This window comes from Canis lupus, chromosome 3, assembly GCF_011100685.1.
Source record: "Canis lupus familiaris isolate Mischka breed German Shepherd chromosome 3, alternate assembly UU_Cfam_GSD_1.0, whole genome shotgun sequence".
NCBI classification, from domain to species: Eukaryota; Metazoa; Chordata; class Mammalia; order Carnivora; family Canidae; genus Canis; species Canis lupus.
The window spans coordinates 14,740,788-14,759,742 of record NC_049224.1 but is presented as its reverse complement, the minus strand read 5'-3'; the positions used below and the strand labels follow the sequence as shown (position 1 = coordinate 14,759,742).

General features: G+C 37.2%; 1 protein-coding gene across 1 annotated transcript in view; it reads right to left on the bottom strand.

Annotated features, from left to right (window-relative positions):
• Positions 1–18,955, bottom strand: part of MCTP1 (multiple C2 and transmembrane domain containing 1) — a 532,324-nt gene that overhangs the window by 67,745 nt on the left and 445,624 nt on the right. Inside the window, 1 exon segment of the mRNA XM_038532320.1 lies at positions 9,117–9,170. Within this exon segment, the coding sequence (XP_038388248.1) occupies positions 9,117–9,170 (54 nt within the window).

Genomic DNA, 18,955 nt, shown 5'->3' with positions numbered 1-18,955 from the left:
ACGGAAGCTCTTGAGCCTTTGGCTGGGAAGTGACATGAGTCAGCCAGTGAGTTACATGGCCATGCCTGAGATCAGTAGGCAGCAATGAATATTGTGAACAGAGAGCAACCTCTGCTATTGAGGACAAACAGGTCATATTGTCACTACCAAGTTAAGACTTCTGGAATAGTTTGCTTTTGATAAGAATCTGAGAAAACACACCCTGCTAACATGACTGCAGCCATATAGCTTTGCTTGAGTCAAGCTTAAGTTGGAAAATTTCAGAGGAAAAAATAGTACCATGAGGTTTTTATATCTATTGATTTTCTATTAATCCTGGAGTGTGATGGAACACAGAAAATGCAGGATTCTGGCTAATGGAAGCATGTAACCAATAAAATTAAAGAGAATAGCTCAGGCTACCTACTATGAAAATCTATTAGACATTATGGATTTTTTTAAAAGAAATTATTTATTTATTCATGAGAAACACACACAGAGAGAGACAGAGACACAGGCAGAGAGAGAAGCAGGATCCCTGCAGGGAGCCCAATATGGGACTCGATCCCAGGTCTCCAGGATCACACCCTGAGCTGAAGGCAGACACTCAACTGCTGAGTCACCCAGGTGTCCCAGATTTTTTTTAAATATATAAAGACGGGGCCTTTACCTGCTTTAGATTTGCCCTAAGGGAAAAAAGACTTGCACTAAAGTATTTTTTGTGTTCATCATACCACCAAGCAAAATAACCCACGTCACTGGAAATATTTTGGTGAAGCTACACATTTCTTCAGGTTGTATTCTCATCAAATGATGTCACCACTACAGAGCTTCTGACATTTTTTAAAATATCTCCCCTTTGCGTGTAACAATACAAATAAGTACCTCAATTTGCATAGCCAACTCCTGTCCGCAAGTTCTTACCATCAAAGAATTCCTACTTTGTGAACTTCTTTTAGAATCTGCAGAGTCAATGTCTTTAACATGGTGAAGAATTTCTTTGCCAAACGAATTTTCAGGCAGAATAAAAATCTTGGCACTCTGGGCTCAGATAGAGCATCTGTGATGCTTGGCAACACATCTGGTTCTGCTGCTTTGGTGAAGAAACATTCTCCTCATCTCAACATGCAGTGGTGTCAGCCAGTGTCAACGATCCTGCCAGGGTTCCTGAAAAAAATTGTGTCTATTTCTACGAATGCTGTCAACCCCTTGAGAGCCAGGCCCGACACACTATTTCAAGAGGTTTTGTCAAGAAATGGGAGTATAATGGTAAGTTCATTGCTGCAATATAGACGTTAACTAGCTTTCCAGAGGATCTGTCTTGAAACATGATTGACTTTCAAATACAAGTTCTGCTTTTTTGAGGCAAAGAAAATCCAATGATTGGAATACACCAACAGGAAATAGTCCATTCATAGTTTGCTTTACTTGATGGTTATTCTTGCTAAATGATCCAAGTCAATCTTTCTATTTCAATTCTTTTTTGCTCCACTGCCACGCTGGGAGGGCATCTTGGGGCATTTACCTACACATTCCAAGGCTGAAGAAGTGCTTCTGAAAACTGGAACAAGGAGTGACAAAGCTTTCCAATTTGTTTACAGGTAGAAATCCACAGACACTTGGAATCGTTAGATAACTCTTTAAAGGCTAATTCTGTCTCCAATGACTTCACAGAATTGTGAACATCTAATCTTTTTTTTTTTAAATGATGAGGCATTAATGATGCAAATATGTTAAAAGATTAGCTTCTCGGCACAAGAGAATAGGAATTCAACAAGGACTTTGGAGAGCTCGAGGAATTCCTCTGTGCTTAATCCTCATCTAATAAAGCCACGGCAGTTCCCATTCTGTTTGCTACTGTTTTCTCTTGCCAAGTCAGTGTTTTAAGCACGTATTGCCATGCAACTGAAAAGTCATAGTCAAACAGATGTCAAAAATAACAAGCCTCTTGCTGTGTCAAAAACCACTCCATAATTTCAATATCAAAGCCGAACATCAGCCTTCTTGTAGAAGCTTACTTTTGAGCTGAACTAAACTTTATTTTTACTTGGAAAATTTGCATTTATCTCAGGTATTTGAGGAAACTAGGCATTAATGTGAAGAGGAAGGTAGTAAAAGGCACAGAGATATGACTTTATAAAAATATTTTATAGTTTCTGTGAAATAATTCAATTTCCATTGCAATAAAAGAAAGAGACATGAAAAAGTTTTTTTGTGTACGTGTTTATGTTTGTTTGCTTTTTTTTCTAGGGAAAAAAATCTAAAGCTTTCTTCAGATTTTGAAAGGGTCTGTGACCTGAGTGGGGCTAATACCCTTTGCCCTCATGCTTTATAAAGTGAAATGTTTTGAGGAATAGAATGAATATTGAGGATTATTCCAGAAGTGAAATTCTTCTGTGGATACAACATCAAGTTAATGATGACTTGATCCTGCACTCACCAATGAATAATGCAGGCTCCTAAACAGGAAAGTAACCAAGTGCATAGACATGGGGTGCAAAACCACTCTCATTTTTGGACAAGCTTTTCTGAATAAAAACTAAGGCAATCTGGATAAAAACATTGGCTTTGTTATACTGTTCCTAATTTCCATATTGAATGAAGAACTGTGTAGCCATATTTACATAGAAAAGTAGGATTAAGTTATAAGGAAAAATTAGGAGCACAGATCTAGTGCTTTAACATGTAATATTATTTTAGAAGTGTGGAAAATGCAGTGGGAAGACACCTGTATTAGTTCCATTGCTGCCATAATAGATAAATCCAGTGGCTTAAACAACACAAATGTATTATCTTACAGTTCTGTAGTCCAGAAGTCAGAAATATGTCTCACTGGGCTAAAATCAAGATGTGGGCAGGACTGTATTTCTTTCTGGAGACTCTAGGGGAGAATCCATCTCCTTGCCCTTGCCCTCTCTGGCTTCTAAAGGCTGCCCCCGTTTCTGGGTTGGTGGCCACCTTCTTCCATCTTCAAAGCCTGTATAGCAGCTCAGTCCTCTAATCCCACCCTGCTCCCCATTAGTTTGGCTTATTAAGCCAGTGCTCTGGCCTTGACTCCATCCTCCCCCACAATGGGTGCTGTACACCGGCTCCTTCTTCTGCAGCTTCTCTTTGTGCTTGTTGAGCCTACGGTACAGGGTGCATCCTTTCTTGGACTGCAGAACTCCCTGAGGTTCTCTTTCTGAATCTGGTAAATGATGGTGAGAACAGAGTGATGGCTTGCAGACAGCTCAGATCTTGGAGACCTTGGACCCTGCACTGTCCATCATGCTGGTGACTTGCAGCTGGAGGACTCTACCTTCGGTTCCTTCAGATGTGTCAGCAGTTTTCCCTTCTTGTCAGACCGGTCCCGAGCACTGGTTTGGGCCATAGTTGTGCAAGGAGTGGCCACGATGATGGCCTCTTTGACTTTTTTTTCAGATTTTATTTATTTATTCATGAGAGACATAGAAGGAAGCAGAGACATAGGGAGAGGGAGAAGCAGGCTCCCTGAAGTGAGCCTGATGTGGGACTCGATCCCAGGACCCCGAGGATCATGACCTGAGCCCAAGGCAGACACTCGACCACTGAGCCACCCAGATGTCCCAGCCTCTTAGACTTTTAAGGACACTTATTATTATATTGGGCCCATTCAGATAATCAAGCATAATCCTCCCATTGTAAGGTCAGCTCATTAGCAACCTTTCCCTCATATGCCACCTCAGGACCTCTTTGTGACACAGGTTCCAGGGATTAGGACGAGAACATCTTTGAGGGGTTATTATTCTGCCCACTATACCACTGCTTAGCAGGAGTAGTGAGAAAGGGTGAAAACACAGGAAAAAAGTGTAAAGAACTGGAACTTAGAACTAAAGAGCTCCTAGCTGGGATAGATGGTGTACTCCCTGATTATGCCACTAGAATACCTGAAAATCACGTCTAAGGTCATTTGCACCTGTTCTTTGATTTTTATTCTCCTGGAAAACTTAGTTTTAAGGAGCAGTAAAGATGCCAAACTTGGAGAACCTGAGGGTCAGCCATGGATCTGCCACTTATTGTCTATATCACCTTTGGCAGCACACCTATGTTTGGTTGAAGTATAATTTCCTCATTCTAAAATGAATTTAAACTAGTGGGTCTAGATGATTGTGGTAGGCAAAATTCTAAGATGACTGCCAAGACTCCCACTTCCTGGTGCCTATGTCCTGTATAATCCCCTCCCCTTGTATGTGAAGGGAATTAGGAATACATGGGGCACCTGGGTGGCTCAGTGGTTGAATAAAATCTTTAAAAAAAAAAAAGGAATTAGGAATACAATGGAGTGCTCATCCCAATTTTAGGTTACATTACATGGCCCAGTGGACTTGAAGAAAAGATGCTCTTTGGTAGGCCTGATCCAATCAGGCGAACCTTTAAAAGGGACTGGACTCTTCCTGAAGAAAGAGAGTTGAAAAGTTAGATTTTCCAGAAGGGAGATTCTCCCTTGGTGGATATAAAGATGGAAGGGACCATGGAAAGTGACCACTAGGAGTGAAAAGCCAACAAGGAAGCAAGGGCTTCAGTCCTCCAAATACAAGGAACTGAATTCTACTAAAAACCTGAAAGAGCTTGCAACTGGATTCTTCTGCAGAGCCTCAGAGGAAAACTCAGCCGGACTGATACCTTGAGTATTAGACTCTGAGCAGAGAACCCAGTTGAGCCATGCCTACACTTCTGACCTACTGAATCCAGAGCTAATACATGTGGCTTGTTTTAAGCCTCTGAGTCTGTAGTCATTTGTTGTGTAGTGGTAGGAAACTAGTAAACTAATACAATGACATTTCAGTTAAATGTGAGTTAAGATTTCTTTGCAAGCATTTTTTTTCTTGACTCTTCTCTCCCTGCCTTTCTCCAAAGCATTGATCTGCTTCCCCACCATGTAATTATTTCATTGACTATAACTAGAAAATGCCATTTTGTCAAATTAAAATTTTCTCTCCTATCACAAATCAGAGTTATCTCCTTCCTCCCCCACTCCCCCACCATCCTTAATTTGAGACGCAGAGAATTATGCAGCTTGGGTATATTACATACATTTTAAGGCTAGAGAATCAAACCAGATAACACAGATTTTGAGAATTAAAGCAAACAACCTATGTATTTTGAAGTAACTCAGACATGTTTCACCCATTGCATCTAGTTATCTTGAAACACAGTAACCTTGACATAATGGCTGAAGAAAAGGGTAAAGCAACGTAAGTATAAATGCCTGAACATTTTAATATCTTTTATCAATAAACATTAGTAGTGTGCCATGCATTTGAATCCATGCTTATCCTGAGGAAAACCTGCATTCTATCTTCTGCTTCCTGAAATTGCATCTGGATCCCATTACAAGGGTAGGACACCATGGGAAGCATGCCTAAACTTTTTAAGCTACAAAATGAAAGCTGATCTTCATTAATTAGATGTCTAGATTATGCAGATTGACCACTGTATTATCATAAATAACAAGGTCAAAAACACTATTATATGGCTTATTGATAACTCCACCCAGGTAATTTCACTAAGCCTTATTTACTAAGACATTCTATTAACCACAAAAGCAGGATTTGATGTCAGGTCAAAAATCAGATCAAACTGTGACTTTGTGGTTGATAGCGGAGAGAATGCTCTACAACAAAGGGAATGGAGAACACAGTGTGATGTCTTCCTAACATGCAATTCGGGAGAAATTTCATCCCCAGCATAGCTTCACCTACTACATTAGGCAGATAAGTGAGAATATTACAAGTCAATGATTCATAATTAAGACCCACCATTAAAGCTCATATTCCCTGCCTCTGTGAAAACCCTGGAATTGGATTAAGAGAGAGAAACCACCTGATTTTAGATTCAAGCAAATGTGGACAATGGATTCTAGAACGAAGGTGAAGTTTGAGGATCACAACCCCTCACCTGAATAATGATCAGCTGTTTTAATAAAAAGGGAGAACACAAGGAAAAAAAAAAAAACATACTCAAAAGGCCATGGTGTGGAAAGGCTTCAAGATCTGGGGATTCAGGTGAATCATGACTTAGCTTTTACCAACTTTAACCAAAGTCTTCCCAGGTGCTGAAGTTAGCACCAAAGGAAAACTCTCACAAAACTATTACGTGAAGTAATTATAATCTTTGTCTGCTTCACCTTTTTGTACCTGTGTCTTTGCCATCCATATAATTATGTTGAGGGAAAACACTTCGAGCCAAAATGAAATAAACGACTTCGGTTTATGCCCACACGGACCTTGTCAAGTAGCCAATGACTTGCCCTTTCATTGTGAGTGACTAATATCAATGCTGGCTCTAAAGAAAGACACTTTTCATAATCGCCCAACAATCTGCTAAGTGAAAACATATGGATGGGCTTAGGCAAAGCCTGCCAGGGGTCTTTGCTGAATGGAAAACAGGTGCTCTCATTCTGTGCCACGTAATACCCCATTTACCCCCAAGTCCAAAGGTTAGAGGACTAATAGCTGCCTTGTGGTAATCAGGGAAAGCCAAGAAACCAGCCCTGGTGAAACATCTGGGACATATTTTACATACTTGCAACATATGCTTCAGGTTCAATTAAAGTGAGGCTTTGGCACATTTATTAATCTTTTTTACTTTTATCCTATAAGAGGACTCACTGACCTGACCCCACTATTATACCAGATGAGAAAACAGAGAAATAATGAGAGCTAGAGGTCAGTACCTGCTCATATGGCAAAAAACACATTTGTTTTCTCCTGAAATTCCATTACGCATGACTCTATACACAAACTTTAAACAGAGGAACCAATGAATTTTTTAAAGTAGGAAATTACCCTTCTCCCACTCAGACACACTGATAGCCCAGACTTACAACCTTTACCACTCTGACAGCCAGTCAAGAGACGGAAGCTGGTAAATGGAAACTCGAAGGATCCCTTCCTATTTCCATTGCTTATAGTAAAAACTTCATATTTTAACGCATCCACTCTAGGATTCTCCCATTATGCAAGCCCCTAAAAGTATTTTGTAAATTATTAGACTTGAGATTTTCTTTTTGTTCAGATATGATTTTTAGGCTATCAATTGCATTATGCGTAGAGAAGAAAAGCCTCCTTACATATCACCTGAATAAAGGGTTGGATTTATGAAAATCAGCTCACAATCTTTTCATATGGAAAATACACTGTTTGTCAGCATCCTGCACACAAGAATACAGTTGAATTCACACAGTAATTTAAGCACTCACTTTCAATCAACTTTGGTAACTAGATCTCAAAATGTGTTAGAACCAGGGTGTCAGTTTCAGCCACCTAAACCCTAGATTACGATAGATGCCACTCTATCTTAGTGCTTAGTGCTGTTTCCACCTGGCGTGTTCCACTTGACATCTAGCTTTTGGTGAGCTGGCTAACCAGGTGTGTTATTTGTTTCCCACTCCTAACATCCTCTCTATTAAAAAAATGACCATCGAGGGGAGAAGAGTGGCTTGGAGTATCAACAAACTGGTTAAAAAAAAAAAAAATACAGGTTGACTTCAAGCAGGGACACTGAAGTACTAGACTTCACTAAGGGTTTCCATTTATTAACGTTTCGGAGGGAACGCCTGCTGCTGGAATGAATCTTTATGGTGGCTTTAATAATAAAGCAGCAACAAGCAAGGGAAAATGGCCATAAATGGATGGCAGCTCCGTGTTTATCAGCAGAGAAATGATGATTCAGAGCTGGCATGTTGAGTTAAAATACAAGCTCTCTACAGCTCTACAACTGACCTTAACAATAAATCATATCATTTATTGCCAGAAGTGTATGTTCATGTTATTTAACATTAAAAACAAGCACATACGTGTTTGTGTAGAAAGGAGATTTTGTTAGCGTCTCTTTGGTGCTGTCGCTAATGACTGAATGATGTGCAGAAGAAAAATTTCACCTAAGAGCTCTACCAATTTCAAAATGTTTGGAATAGCATGAGAAGGGAATAAAGTGTGTGTGTGTGTGTGTGTGTGTGTGTGTCTATGTTTTCATTTTCCTTCTAGCACTGAATATTAGTCAAGAGAAAATCATTTGGGAGTTTGACTAATCACTGTGTATGGGTTTTTTTTTTTTTTTTTTTTTTTAACATTCCTAATGCTTGCTTCCAGCATGCAAATTCTTATACCAGGATATAACTGTACATCTTTACTAGAATCAAAGGTCAAGGGCATAAATTAAGATACGGTGTTGTTCTCTTTTATTCAAAAAAAAATTCACTGCTTTACTCTAATAGCAATCATTCCAGTGAAGGTCAAAATCTGGTTTTAGGTGCCAAACAATTTGGAAATAATGAATGATATTCTCTCTTCCCTCCCAATCTCACTCTAGGACTTTTTAGATTTTTGATCTAGAGATGCCCAAGGATTTTGATAAACCAGCATATCTATCCTCCTTGCCATCAAAAGCCTTTCTTCTGACCCCAGACATGGCTACAGTGGTGCAAGGTCATTTCTGATTCATCTTTCCAGTTGTCCCTTCTCCCCAGGGGACAACCAATCCAAGCAATCCCAGAAACAATTTTTTTTTTTTTTTTTACTGTGATCACCATTCTCATGCCAACCAGCAATCAGAAAATAACCTCTCAACAGGCTTTCCTGACCAAGGAGCCACAGAGCCATTCCAAGTCAAGCCTAGGCAAAGGCCGTGAGCACTGGGATTATTTAAATACCCTCCGGAGCGCTCCATGCACATGTGTTCTTTTGCTGAGCAATTCCTCGAAAATTACAGATGACAATATCCATGTTCGACTTAAGCAGGCTGCTATTTTTTCCCTTCTCTCTTCCTCCGAAGTGTAGCCCGATTTGTAATACTCAAGATAGGACAAATTTTTGCCCTTCAAAAACAGTTGTCACTGCCGTTATCTTCACGAGAGCTATCAAGTTCCAGACAAGCTGAATTATTTTTTTTTTGTTCCTGGCAGAAAAATATTTGACCCAGCTCTGGACAAAAGCGAAGAGGATTTATAGCCCTCTCTCCTTCTTTGCAACATGCAGTGGCATTGTTAGGATGATAAACAGCACTGTCCAATTTTCTGGACTCGAACACTTCAACTCCTTTTTTAACTGTCTGTGAAAACAGTGTCATGTCTACATTTCCCCATCCCCTGGTACCCAAGTGCTGGGAAAGATAATTACCTTGTCATCTTTGTCATCTTCTTCTTCCTCGTCCTCCAGCATGTCCTCCACTACCTACAGACAGAAACAGAAGTCATTTTCATGCTCATAAAGGAGAGAATTTTGTTCTGTCATTTTGAACCTTTTGGAAATGAAAACTTTATGAACATTTGAAACAGATGCACAGAGAGGGAACATTTGATCTAGAAACAGGGATTAGGAAAATGCTATGCCTTTAATTGATTGGAACCAGGGAACCGAATCCCAGTCAGGGGAACCCTATTTGTGGGAAATGTTCTGTGACAACTTAAAAAATCTGAAATCTGCGTAAGGTGAGCTAACATTAATTTGAGAGGTGCTTCCAATAGGAGATTTCCTTTTACCTGCTCCACTGTCTGTATTAATCAGACACTCTAAGTCTGGAACCAGATAACCAAGCAGAAAGCAGCTCTGCTAGTTCTAATTTACTTTTCACCAAACTCTAAGGTAAAGGATCCTATCTGTCCATTGATTTATGCTGGTGATCTATGGCATAAAGCTGACAGCTTTCACGACTCAAATTTTACTTATTTTTAATTTTATTGAACAAATTTGATTTGTAACATTGCGTAAGTTTAAAGTATGCCACGTGCTAATTGGATCCATTTATATATTGTAATGTGGCAATATTTACCATCTTGCGTAATTAGAGCACATTTTTAACGTCTTTGTTCATTGTACTGTGTGTTAGATCTCTATGGCTTATTTGCTACCTGTCATGTGTTTGTACCCCTAAACACTGTCACTGCTTTCCCTGCCCCCATCCCCTGGTAACCATCATTTTGCTAGCTTCTTTTCATAGGTTTAGCTTTTTTAGATTCCGCACATAAGTGTTATATTACCCTTTCTTTGACTTATCTTGCTTTAATGTTCCCAAGGTGCACCCATGTTGTCACAAAAGGGATGCTATCCTTCCTTTCTTGTAACTAACATTCCCCTGTGTATATGTACCACGTCCTTTTTACCCATTCCTCCACCAATGGGCATTTGGGTTGTTTCTGTATATTGGCTTTTGTGAATAGTGCTGTGGCAAACATGGCAGCGCACATAACTTTTCGATATCCTGTTTTCATTTCCTTTGGGTATATGCCCAGAAGTATAATTGTTGGATCATATGGTAGGCCTGTTTTTATTTTTTTTTTTAGGAAACTCCATGTTGTTTCCACAGCATTTGGACCAATTTACAGCCCCACTAACAATCTATATGGGTTCTCTCCTCACCACAAACTCAACAGCATCTATGGTCTCTTCCTGATGATAGCCATTCTAACAGATGTTAGCTAACTCAGTGGTACATTGACACAGAGGTCATATTGCGGTTTTGACTTGCATTTCCTTGATATTAGTGATGTTAAGCATCATTTCATCTATCTGGTGGCCATTTCGATGTCCTCTTTAGAAAACTGTTTAGTTCTTCTGCCTATTTTCGAATTGGATTGCTTTTTTTTGTTATGGAGTTGACCGAATTCTTTAGATATTTTGGATATTAACCCCATATCTGATATATGGTTTGCAGAATTTTTTCCCATTCTGTAGGTTATTTTTTTATTTTGTTGATTATTTTGCTGGGCAGAAGCTTTTGAGTTTGACGTAGTCCCATTTGTTAATTTTTTCTTTTGTCATTTGTCGTTTGTAGTTTTGGTGTCACCAAGGCTCAAAGTTTAATTCTTGTGTATAAATGTCAACTTTTGACTGTCTGTGTTACTTTTTGATTTTGTGGATTATCAGAAACTCTAATTCTCTGATTTTATACAAGGGTTACATTAGGAGAATGGACATTGAAATAAAATTAGAAATGTATCCAATAGTAAAATGTATATAATACATATATATAACCCATGTAGGTGGGTATGAATGTACTTTTTAATGACTCCTAGTTTACTTAGCACAATGGGCTGGTCATTTTGGATTTGCTCAATATTTACCCTTTTCTTGATTAATGTGTAACTGTGGCATTACAAATGGGACTTCACTGTTTCAGGTATTTTATTATGGTTTTATATGCCTACGGTTTCTCTCTCTCTCTCTCTCTCTCTCTCTCTCCAGGGAAACCAAAAACTTAAAAAAACTTTGGGGAGGGTTGCTATTCAGTTAAGTGCCAACCTCTAATTACATTCATGCCATTTCATATAATTTCTAATTCTTATGGTGTTTTTTTTATCCAGTCTGTATCTCTATTTCTGAATAAACTTGATAGAATCACGGTTATTAAATATTTTTAAATCTTTCTTTCAAAGCTCATAACTTTAAAAGATAGAGACAGCTTGTGCTTCTTTCATGTGGCTTATGATACAGGCAGGAATATGTTATGAGTGAAAACTTCAATAGCTAAGACTGTATTATGCAAAGAGCTACACAAACTGAGATAACATGTCGGGACTCTCAGTGATCTAATAATTGTTCTCAAGTATTCTAAAAGCATTAGCTGATTTAAAAGAATAGCCCAAATGCAAGCCTCCATTTCTCACAAACCAGTATATTACCAAAGCATCTGACAACCTGTGAGGTTGTTCCTAATTTAATGTCATACTTCAAATCTTCTATTATATGGAGGAATTTTGTGGTCTTTCCTTTGGACTTTCAGCATTTCAGAAGAAACACAGCAGCACAATGTGCTGGTTCCAATACCTGGTGAGAGTTTACACTTGTTTTGAAGACATATAAAGCAATTCAGCCTCAACTAGAAAGGAGAACTCTTAACATTCACTCTAACTGTATTCAGCAACTCCATAGGCATTTATTGCAAAGCCCCTTGGCCAAGAAACACACTGCTAGGTACTATGAGGATGCAAAGATGACTAACTCAGATTTTTCATCTATACTCATGTCAGCCCTCAAGAGGTTTATAATTCAGTAGAATTTAAAATGAGACTATAAGCTAATCTTTCACATAGGCTTTTACTTTCCTGAGATTTTAAGTATTCAGAAGTATGTAGACAATAATAGTAACAATGTATAATCAAGGTGTTATATGCCAGGCAATTCCAAATTGGTCTATTTTTGATGAGGGTTTAAGCGGGAGAAATAGCCACGCTATTTCAGCACATTGTATTTCTCCAAAAGAACTTACCTAACACAGCAAACAGCTGAAACCCAGACAGTGGGACAACACAGAGCCAGTTCCACCCTTTGCCCAGTTCTTGGGGGGGCGGGGGGAGAAGGAATTTACCTACCAACTCTCCTAAGTTTTGTTTAAATGACTATAATTTTGTATCTCTAATAAAATGATTGATTTAGATTAAGTAATTTTTCACATTGGTCATTATGATCCATTTTATTTTTCAGTAAAAGTTGTATGTATTTGAGGTATAAAACAGGATGATTTAGTTAAGCAATATTTTACTAAAATTACCCACACACAGTCATTTATCAAATATGCCAAGGAAAAAGAAATGAACACTACAGCATACTTTTACTCCTGTGCATAAACTCTATGTTTTTGCTAGTTATTATTAAAAATACGTGCCCCTCCTCTTCAGTACTTATGATCATACTGCAGGTGCTAGGAAGTAAGAATGGTGGTGGATTTTGCAGATTGCAAGGTGCATAATAGATGTTCAAAAAATATTTGTTGATAGAATGAAGAGATGAAAGCGTCACCCATTCTTCATAGCTTTCAACACACTTTTACGTAAAAGAACTGAGCTAGCTTATCTGGAAAGACGTATACCTAATCAGTAATGCTGATTAATGAAAGCAACTATTCAAAATGTCTTCAAATATTTGCATGGAAACAAGAACCATAAATATTTAACCTTTAAGATCTGTAGATTTCACTACCTTCAAGTTAATCTTCAAAAATTCAAAGTATCATCGTAACATAAAACAAGCCAATAGCTTAATTTACACATTTTCCAAGTCGGCTGCGAATCTTATGTTCAAGAACGACTCAAAGAGGTCTACGGAATCAGGCTCTTCATTTGCAAAACCCAAACTGTTCTTACCCTGCACAAGTGGGTAATTGGCTACGCACAATTGCTCTACAAATGTGCAGCCAGAACCACCCAATACAACCATTTGCTTTTACATTTGGCAGAAAAGTGTTGTGTTAGAGAGAGGCCTTTGTGTTGTGTTTTAGCGCTCTAGCGAGGGCTTTTCCCCTCCTCCAGTGCCTTTTTAATGTTATATCATAAACATCTACAAGTGAGGATTTATAATACAGATGCTTTCCTACGGATGCCTTTAAGCTGTTTCAGAATGTATCCCACTATTGCTTTTTGCTCAGGTGAAGTCTAAGGTGCCTTGGAAACTGGAGATAATGGCACCTAGCCCAGTGTTGATTAAGGATCCAATGAAATAATGCATGTAAAGTACTTAGCACACAGTTCCTGTATCAAAAGAAGTGTTCAAAAAGGTTAGCTATTAGTGAAAAGAAAAATAACATGAGCTTAGTGATATTTTAAACATTAATTTTTAAAAATTCGATTATGTCTTTTTTTTGTTCTGGGCAAAATATTCGGTATTCTTTATGACATACAAAATTCCAATTCATGTTTTGCAGACACCAAGAAACACATAAAGGGACACAGGTAGAGGCGTTGATAAAGACTCCCACTTTTGGGCAGCCCGGGTGGCTCAGCGGTTTAGCGCCGCTTGCAGCCCAGGGCGTGATCCTGGAGTCCCACGTCGGGCTCCCTGCACGGAGCCTGCTTCTCCCTCTGCTTGTGTCTCTGCCTCTCTCTCTGTGTCTCTCATGAATGAATAAATAAAATCTTAAAAAAAAAAAAAAAAAAAGACTCCCACTTAAAATGATAATGTGTTTACTAATTTTCAGGCTTTAACAGACCAAAGAAATGGACGGTTATGAAGGCAAGAACGTCTCAGAAGTGGGGCTGTGCTTGAAGACATGAGCCCTGGTCAAATGCAATGAATATAGAAACTGCAAACTGGGGTTTTTACAAACGAACTGCATGTATCACTGAAGTGCATTTAATGACTGCACAGAACTGCAACATTTTGCCCGAGAACTCAAGTAACACCTACCATTCAGAAAGAGAGTGGTGGAGTTTAACACTTAACAAAGGAAAACAAATAAAATAAACGAGTCCTCATCTCAAATTCCAGCTCTTCCCTCTTCAAATAAAACCACATAAGGACTACATAGTTTTGTTTTCAAGTATATGAAGTCCAGTTGCCCAAACATTTGTCAACAATAATTTAATAACACATATGTAGGAATTCCTTGAGAAAAAAAAGTGTTGAAAAAAATGCGTGTGTTAGAAAAGATACATTTTTCCAAAGTTTTTTTTTTTTTTCTTTCCCTGTTCTTGAAGGGGGCTATCTCAGTTAGGCTCTAGAATTCTCTTTCCAAATTATGCTTTCTGATACCTTGCTTGAAAGCAAGTAGTATTAATCAAACAAAGGAAGGGCACGAGGGAAATCAGAAAGATGTAATGCAAGCAGTTAAAAGTGACATGACCTTCTGTAATGTCGCTCGTCACAGACTTATATGCCACACACTGGAGGAAGGTCTTGAAAGAAACTGATTCTTGGTACTATTCCTTGAATGTAATACTAATAAAGATGACATTTTTAAAAACACACGTAGACAGCCCCAAATGCAGCATGCCAGCTACATTACAGCCAAAGAATAAGCAGATAACATTATCTTTAAAAGCATAATATTTCTTCTTTCATATTCTATATTTGCTGAGCATTTGTCATTAACATATAAAATATAATATGTAGCTGTACTTTTTAAAAATCCATTTTCAAACGGAGCAAAATTGCATCTGTAGAATATGTATATTATACAGTTGCACAGGAGCTCTTTTCATACTATGACTTTTAATTATAATTCAACACAACTTAAATGCTTTATGACTTGCAAGGAAATAAAATTTTATTTGGCTGAAAATATTAATAATGGTGTTGGTAATCTGAATAAAAGTATGACATGTTTAATATTACTGCCCCAGACAATGATGTATAAGGGAGGGGACCAGAGGATGCAGAATAGGAAGACCAAGACAGTGAAGGGATGAGATGAAGTAGATTCAGGTAACTTTATTGTTAAAGTCATCACAGGGCAGCAAATACTAATTATTGCTTTTTAATGCCAATATTAGGTGTGTATTTTAAAACAAAAGTGACCAAAGGGTGTTAAAAGGCTCACCAATAATTCTTAAAATACTTTCTATTGTGATTTGTCCAGGAATAAAGTCCTTCACTTCTTTATAGCTCTTCAAAGAAAAAGGAACCAAAAGAATCTTGGTTATGTCACCCTTGTAAGATAAGTATTGAGTACCACAAAGCCAAAAACCCTCAAAGCCAAAGCTGACACAAACCAGTTTCTTTCATATGTTTACTTTTTTCCTTGGAAATAATCTTTGAATTAAATAGATGTTTTGCTATGTTCAGAATGAATAGTTGCACAATTCAAATTGCTTTACTCAAACACGGTCTATAAAAAAGCAACACATTTAAATTAAAGAAGAAATCACTGCTGTCCAGATGTGCAACTGCATGTTAAAAAATTAAAGAAAGAAAATTGTCACAAAAGAAAGAAGTTTCATATTTAATTTCATATTCATAGAACATCCAAATGTGTACAGATGCTTATATTTGGACACATTACAAACTAAATGCCTATTTCCACCCTAGAGATACAGAGGAATTTGGAGAGAGCAGTATTCTTCAACATGGTCTGGAGTTCATTTATACCATTTTGTGTATGCATAAACCAAGCAGAGCATGCATCTGTGTGCCAATGAATTTATTACATGTGTAAATATCATATGAAATTATTGGACATCTACGGATTGAGAAGATGCATATAAACCCTCAGATGATCTCAAATACTGAAAAGTACGAGAGTTGACCTCTGGTCAACCAAAGTTAGCTAAAGACTTTTGTGGTCAATAAGATCATTATAGGTACACTCGTGCTGTCAGTTTTGCAACAGCACATCTGCTTCTCAAGAAATTTTTGAGAAGGAACTTTTGCAAAATGAATGGCACAATTAAGCTGTACATATAATTTACTCCACGTTTGGAAGAACAATAAGACTCATAAACAGGTCTAGGATATACTGTTTCATCTAGTAGATCTCAAAAGCAACTGGATGTATGATGGCTGCTTAGTTTGATTCACGCTATTAAAGATTTGACCTTGGAGTATTTCAGCTACAGTAGTCATCAAGATAACTGAACCACTAGATGTAATAATAATTAGTGTGATAGGCTTGCCAGTGAGGTTGAATATATTGCAATACAAAAGAAGGCAGACTAAAAAGAAAAGCATTATTACTTACTGCTAAAAGACTTCCTGATTTTTACAGAGACACTCAAATACAATTATTTCTTCTTGCAGAATGCATTTCCTTGGCTCATTCTGGGAAGTGCCATGTTGTAATTTAGTCTGATTCTTAATAGGAAATGTGGCTTTAATGTGGCTATCAGATGACTTTTGATGCATGCCACTGATTACATATAGCCTGTATGCTGCATCATCAACAACAACATTCTTATTTGCAGTATAATATGCTTTGCTGTAAGGTGCAAGGGCAGTAAATTTACTTTACTGGCCAAGAATATGTAACCTTTTAATTTTTTAAGTGTCAGCTTAATATGCAGAAAACCTCTTCCATTATGAAAGACTAAATATAATATAAATTCTATAATCAGTATAAGCATCTTAAATGAATTTCTTTTCCTATTTCCTTCTCAGTATTCTTAAATGTTCATTCTTACACTTACACAAAGCAGTGTGAACAGAATTCTAGTGTTTATTTGAACTATGTCTCCATCTAAAGGCTTCACAATGTATTGTATTTTGGCTGGCAGGGAAAATTCTAGCTTGGTGTCTTTTAGGATATTGCATATTAATTTGACTGAACAGGGGAAAAAAAGGTCAACTATTAACCTACAATGTGCTTTTTAAATAATAATGCTTTTCTGAAACTATTTTATTGTCAGGTTAGAGGAAAAAAAGTATACAAAAAGCCTAAAAAAACCACACAAAAACCCAAACGGAGTTGTTTAATGTGCTTTTGCAAAGTGAAAAGATAACTAGACTTACCACTAATGTATTACATAAAATTTAGTATTTTCAAAGGAAAATATTTTTGTCCATTAACAGTAAACTGATTTTGAAAAAAAAAAAAAAGAAAAAGTTATGTACTCAGGCCTCTCTACATAAAATCAGATTTCCATTCCAGAACCATAAATTTGTTTTTTTTTTTTTTTAAAAGGTAGAGTTTTAAATGTTTAAAGTTCTAAAACAACCTTAGGAATTTTTATTCTTTAAGTATCTCATGAAGAGTCCATGTTATTTATTTAAAACATGTTCCGCAAAGCAAGAGGAGGAAGAGGTGTGACCTCTGTGCAAGTACCATCCTCCAATCTTCTTAGAAACGTGCATTGCTCTAACCCCTGCAGATATGCTTGGGAGCATTAAAGCTGCAATAGTCAGGAAGTTCCTTTCAGGCAAATGTATAGTTTAGCACACGAAAGAGGGGAAAATGCTATACTTTTGGAACAATAGTATCTGAAAACAAAACAAAAAATCATTTATATTGGAGATTAACGTTAGCAAACTCTGGACTATACTGTTCTGATAGGTTCGATTGACTTTTTACAGAAATTCACAGCTACTCATGTTAAGCAGTATGCTGGGGATAATGGAAGGGTGAGGGGAATAGGTGGACGTTTGTAGAGAAAAATATTCTGACACTAATTTGATTTTCTCTTTCTTTTGTTCTTGTGCCTAGAATATTTTGAGGCCTGAGAATATTATGTGAGAAAAATTTAAAAATAGACTGAGTTTTGAATGTCAAAAAATCATATAGTCAGAAAACTTTAGTTTTTTTCTTTATAGCCCTTTGCTATAAATAATAATGATAAAATATATTTTCTCTCTTTTTTTGTAAAGAATAATCACCTCACAAAAGAAAGCCCATGTGGGTTTAGACCTACATTTGAACTGGAAAGAATGTCTATGGTGAATGGTGAATTGTAGCATAAAAGCCTGAATGAAAAGAATGTTCACGAAACCTCACACAAAACCTCCGTAACCGTTTTATCACAAGCTTCCCATAATATAACACAGCTCTATATTCTAGGAAAAGCTTGCCCGGTCCACTTATCATTTCTGCTTTATGTAGTGTACTGTATGATTGCTAAATTAGTGCATAATGCATTTATAATATTTATAGTACCAACATTTAGTTAAATAACCTTTATGTAAGATTTATGTTGATTTTTTTTATTTCTCATTTAATGGCAAATTATGAAGAGCATGTTTCATAAAGATAATTCTCCATTTAAATTCATCAGTCCATTAAATATTAAAATTATGTTTCTGATGCAATCGAGAACAAATTTGTCCAGCTTCAGTGATTATTTGCACTCATAAAAATTAGGCTTGATTAATAAAATTTAAATGCTTGATTAAGTTGACATTTTCATGTTCTATTCTGATTTATTAAAATTAGTCCCTGTGCCCAGGCCTGGTATGCTAGTGTAGGTTTACCTTTCTCCTTCTCTTAGTCGACATCCAGAGAGAAGCTGTCAGGAAGGAGTATTGTGTTTTGGACTCAAAGACGGTTTCAGGAAAATGCCCTATTCTTTGCTCAGAGTGCTGTCGGCCTTTGTCTTTATGCACTGTGCATGGTGGAGGTTTGTATTACAATAAACAAGAAAAATGTTTCTTTCAAATATCTATTGATATGATCTGGAAAACGGCATTTATTTATGATATTTCTGTAAAATTCAGTTACCAAGCAGCTTTCATCTGTAGAGGACTGGTCAAATTTCTTCATCTGCTTTTTTTTTTTCTGATAAAAATATAGTTTTTATTTTTGTGGGACTTCCATACACATA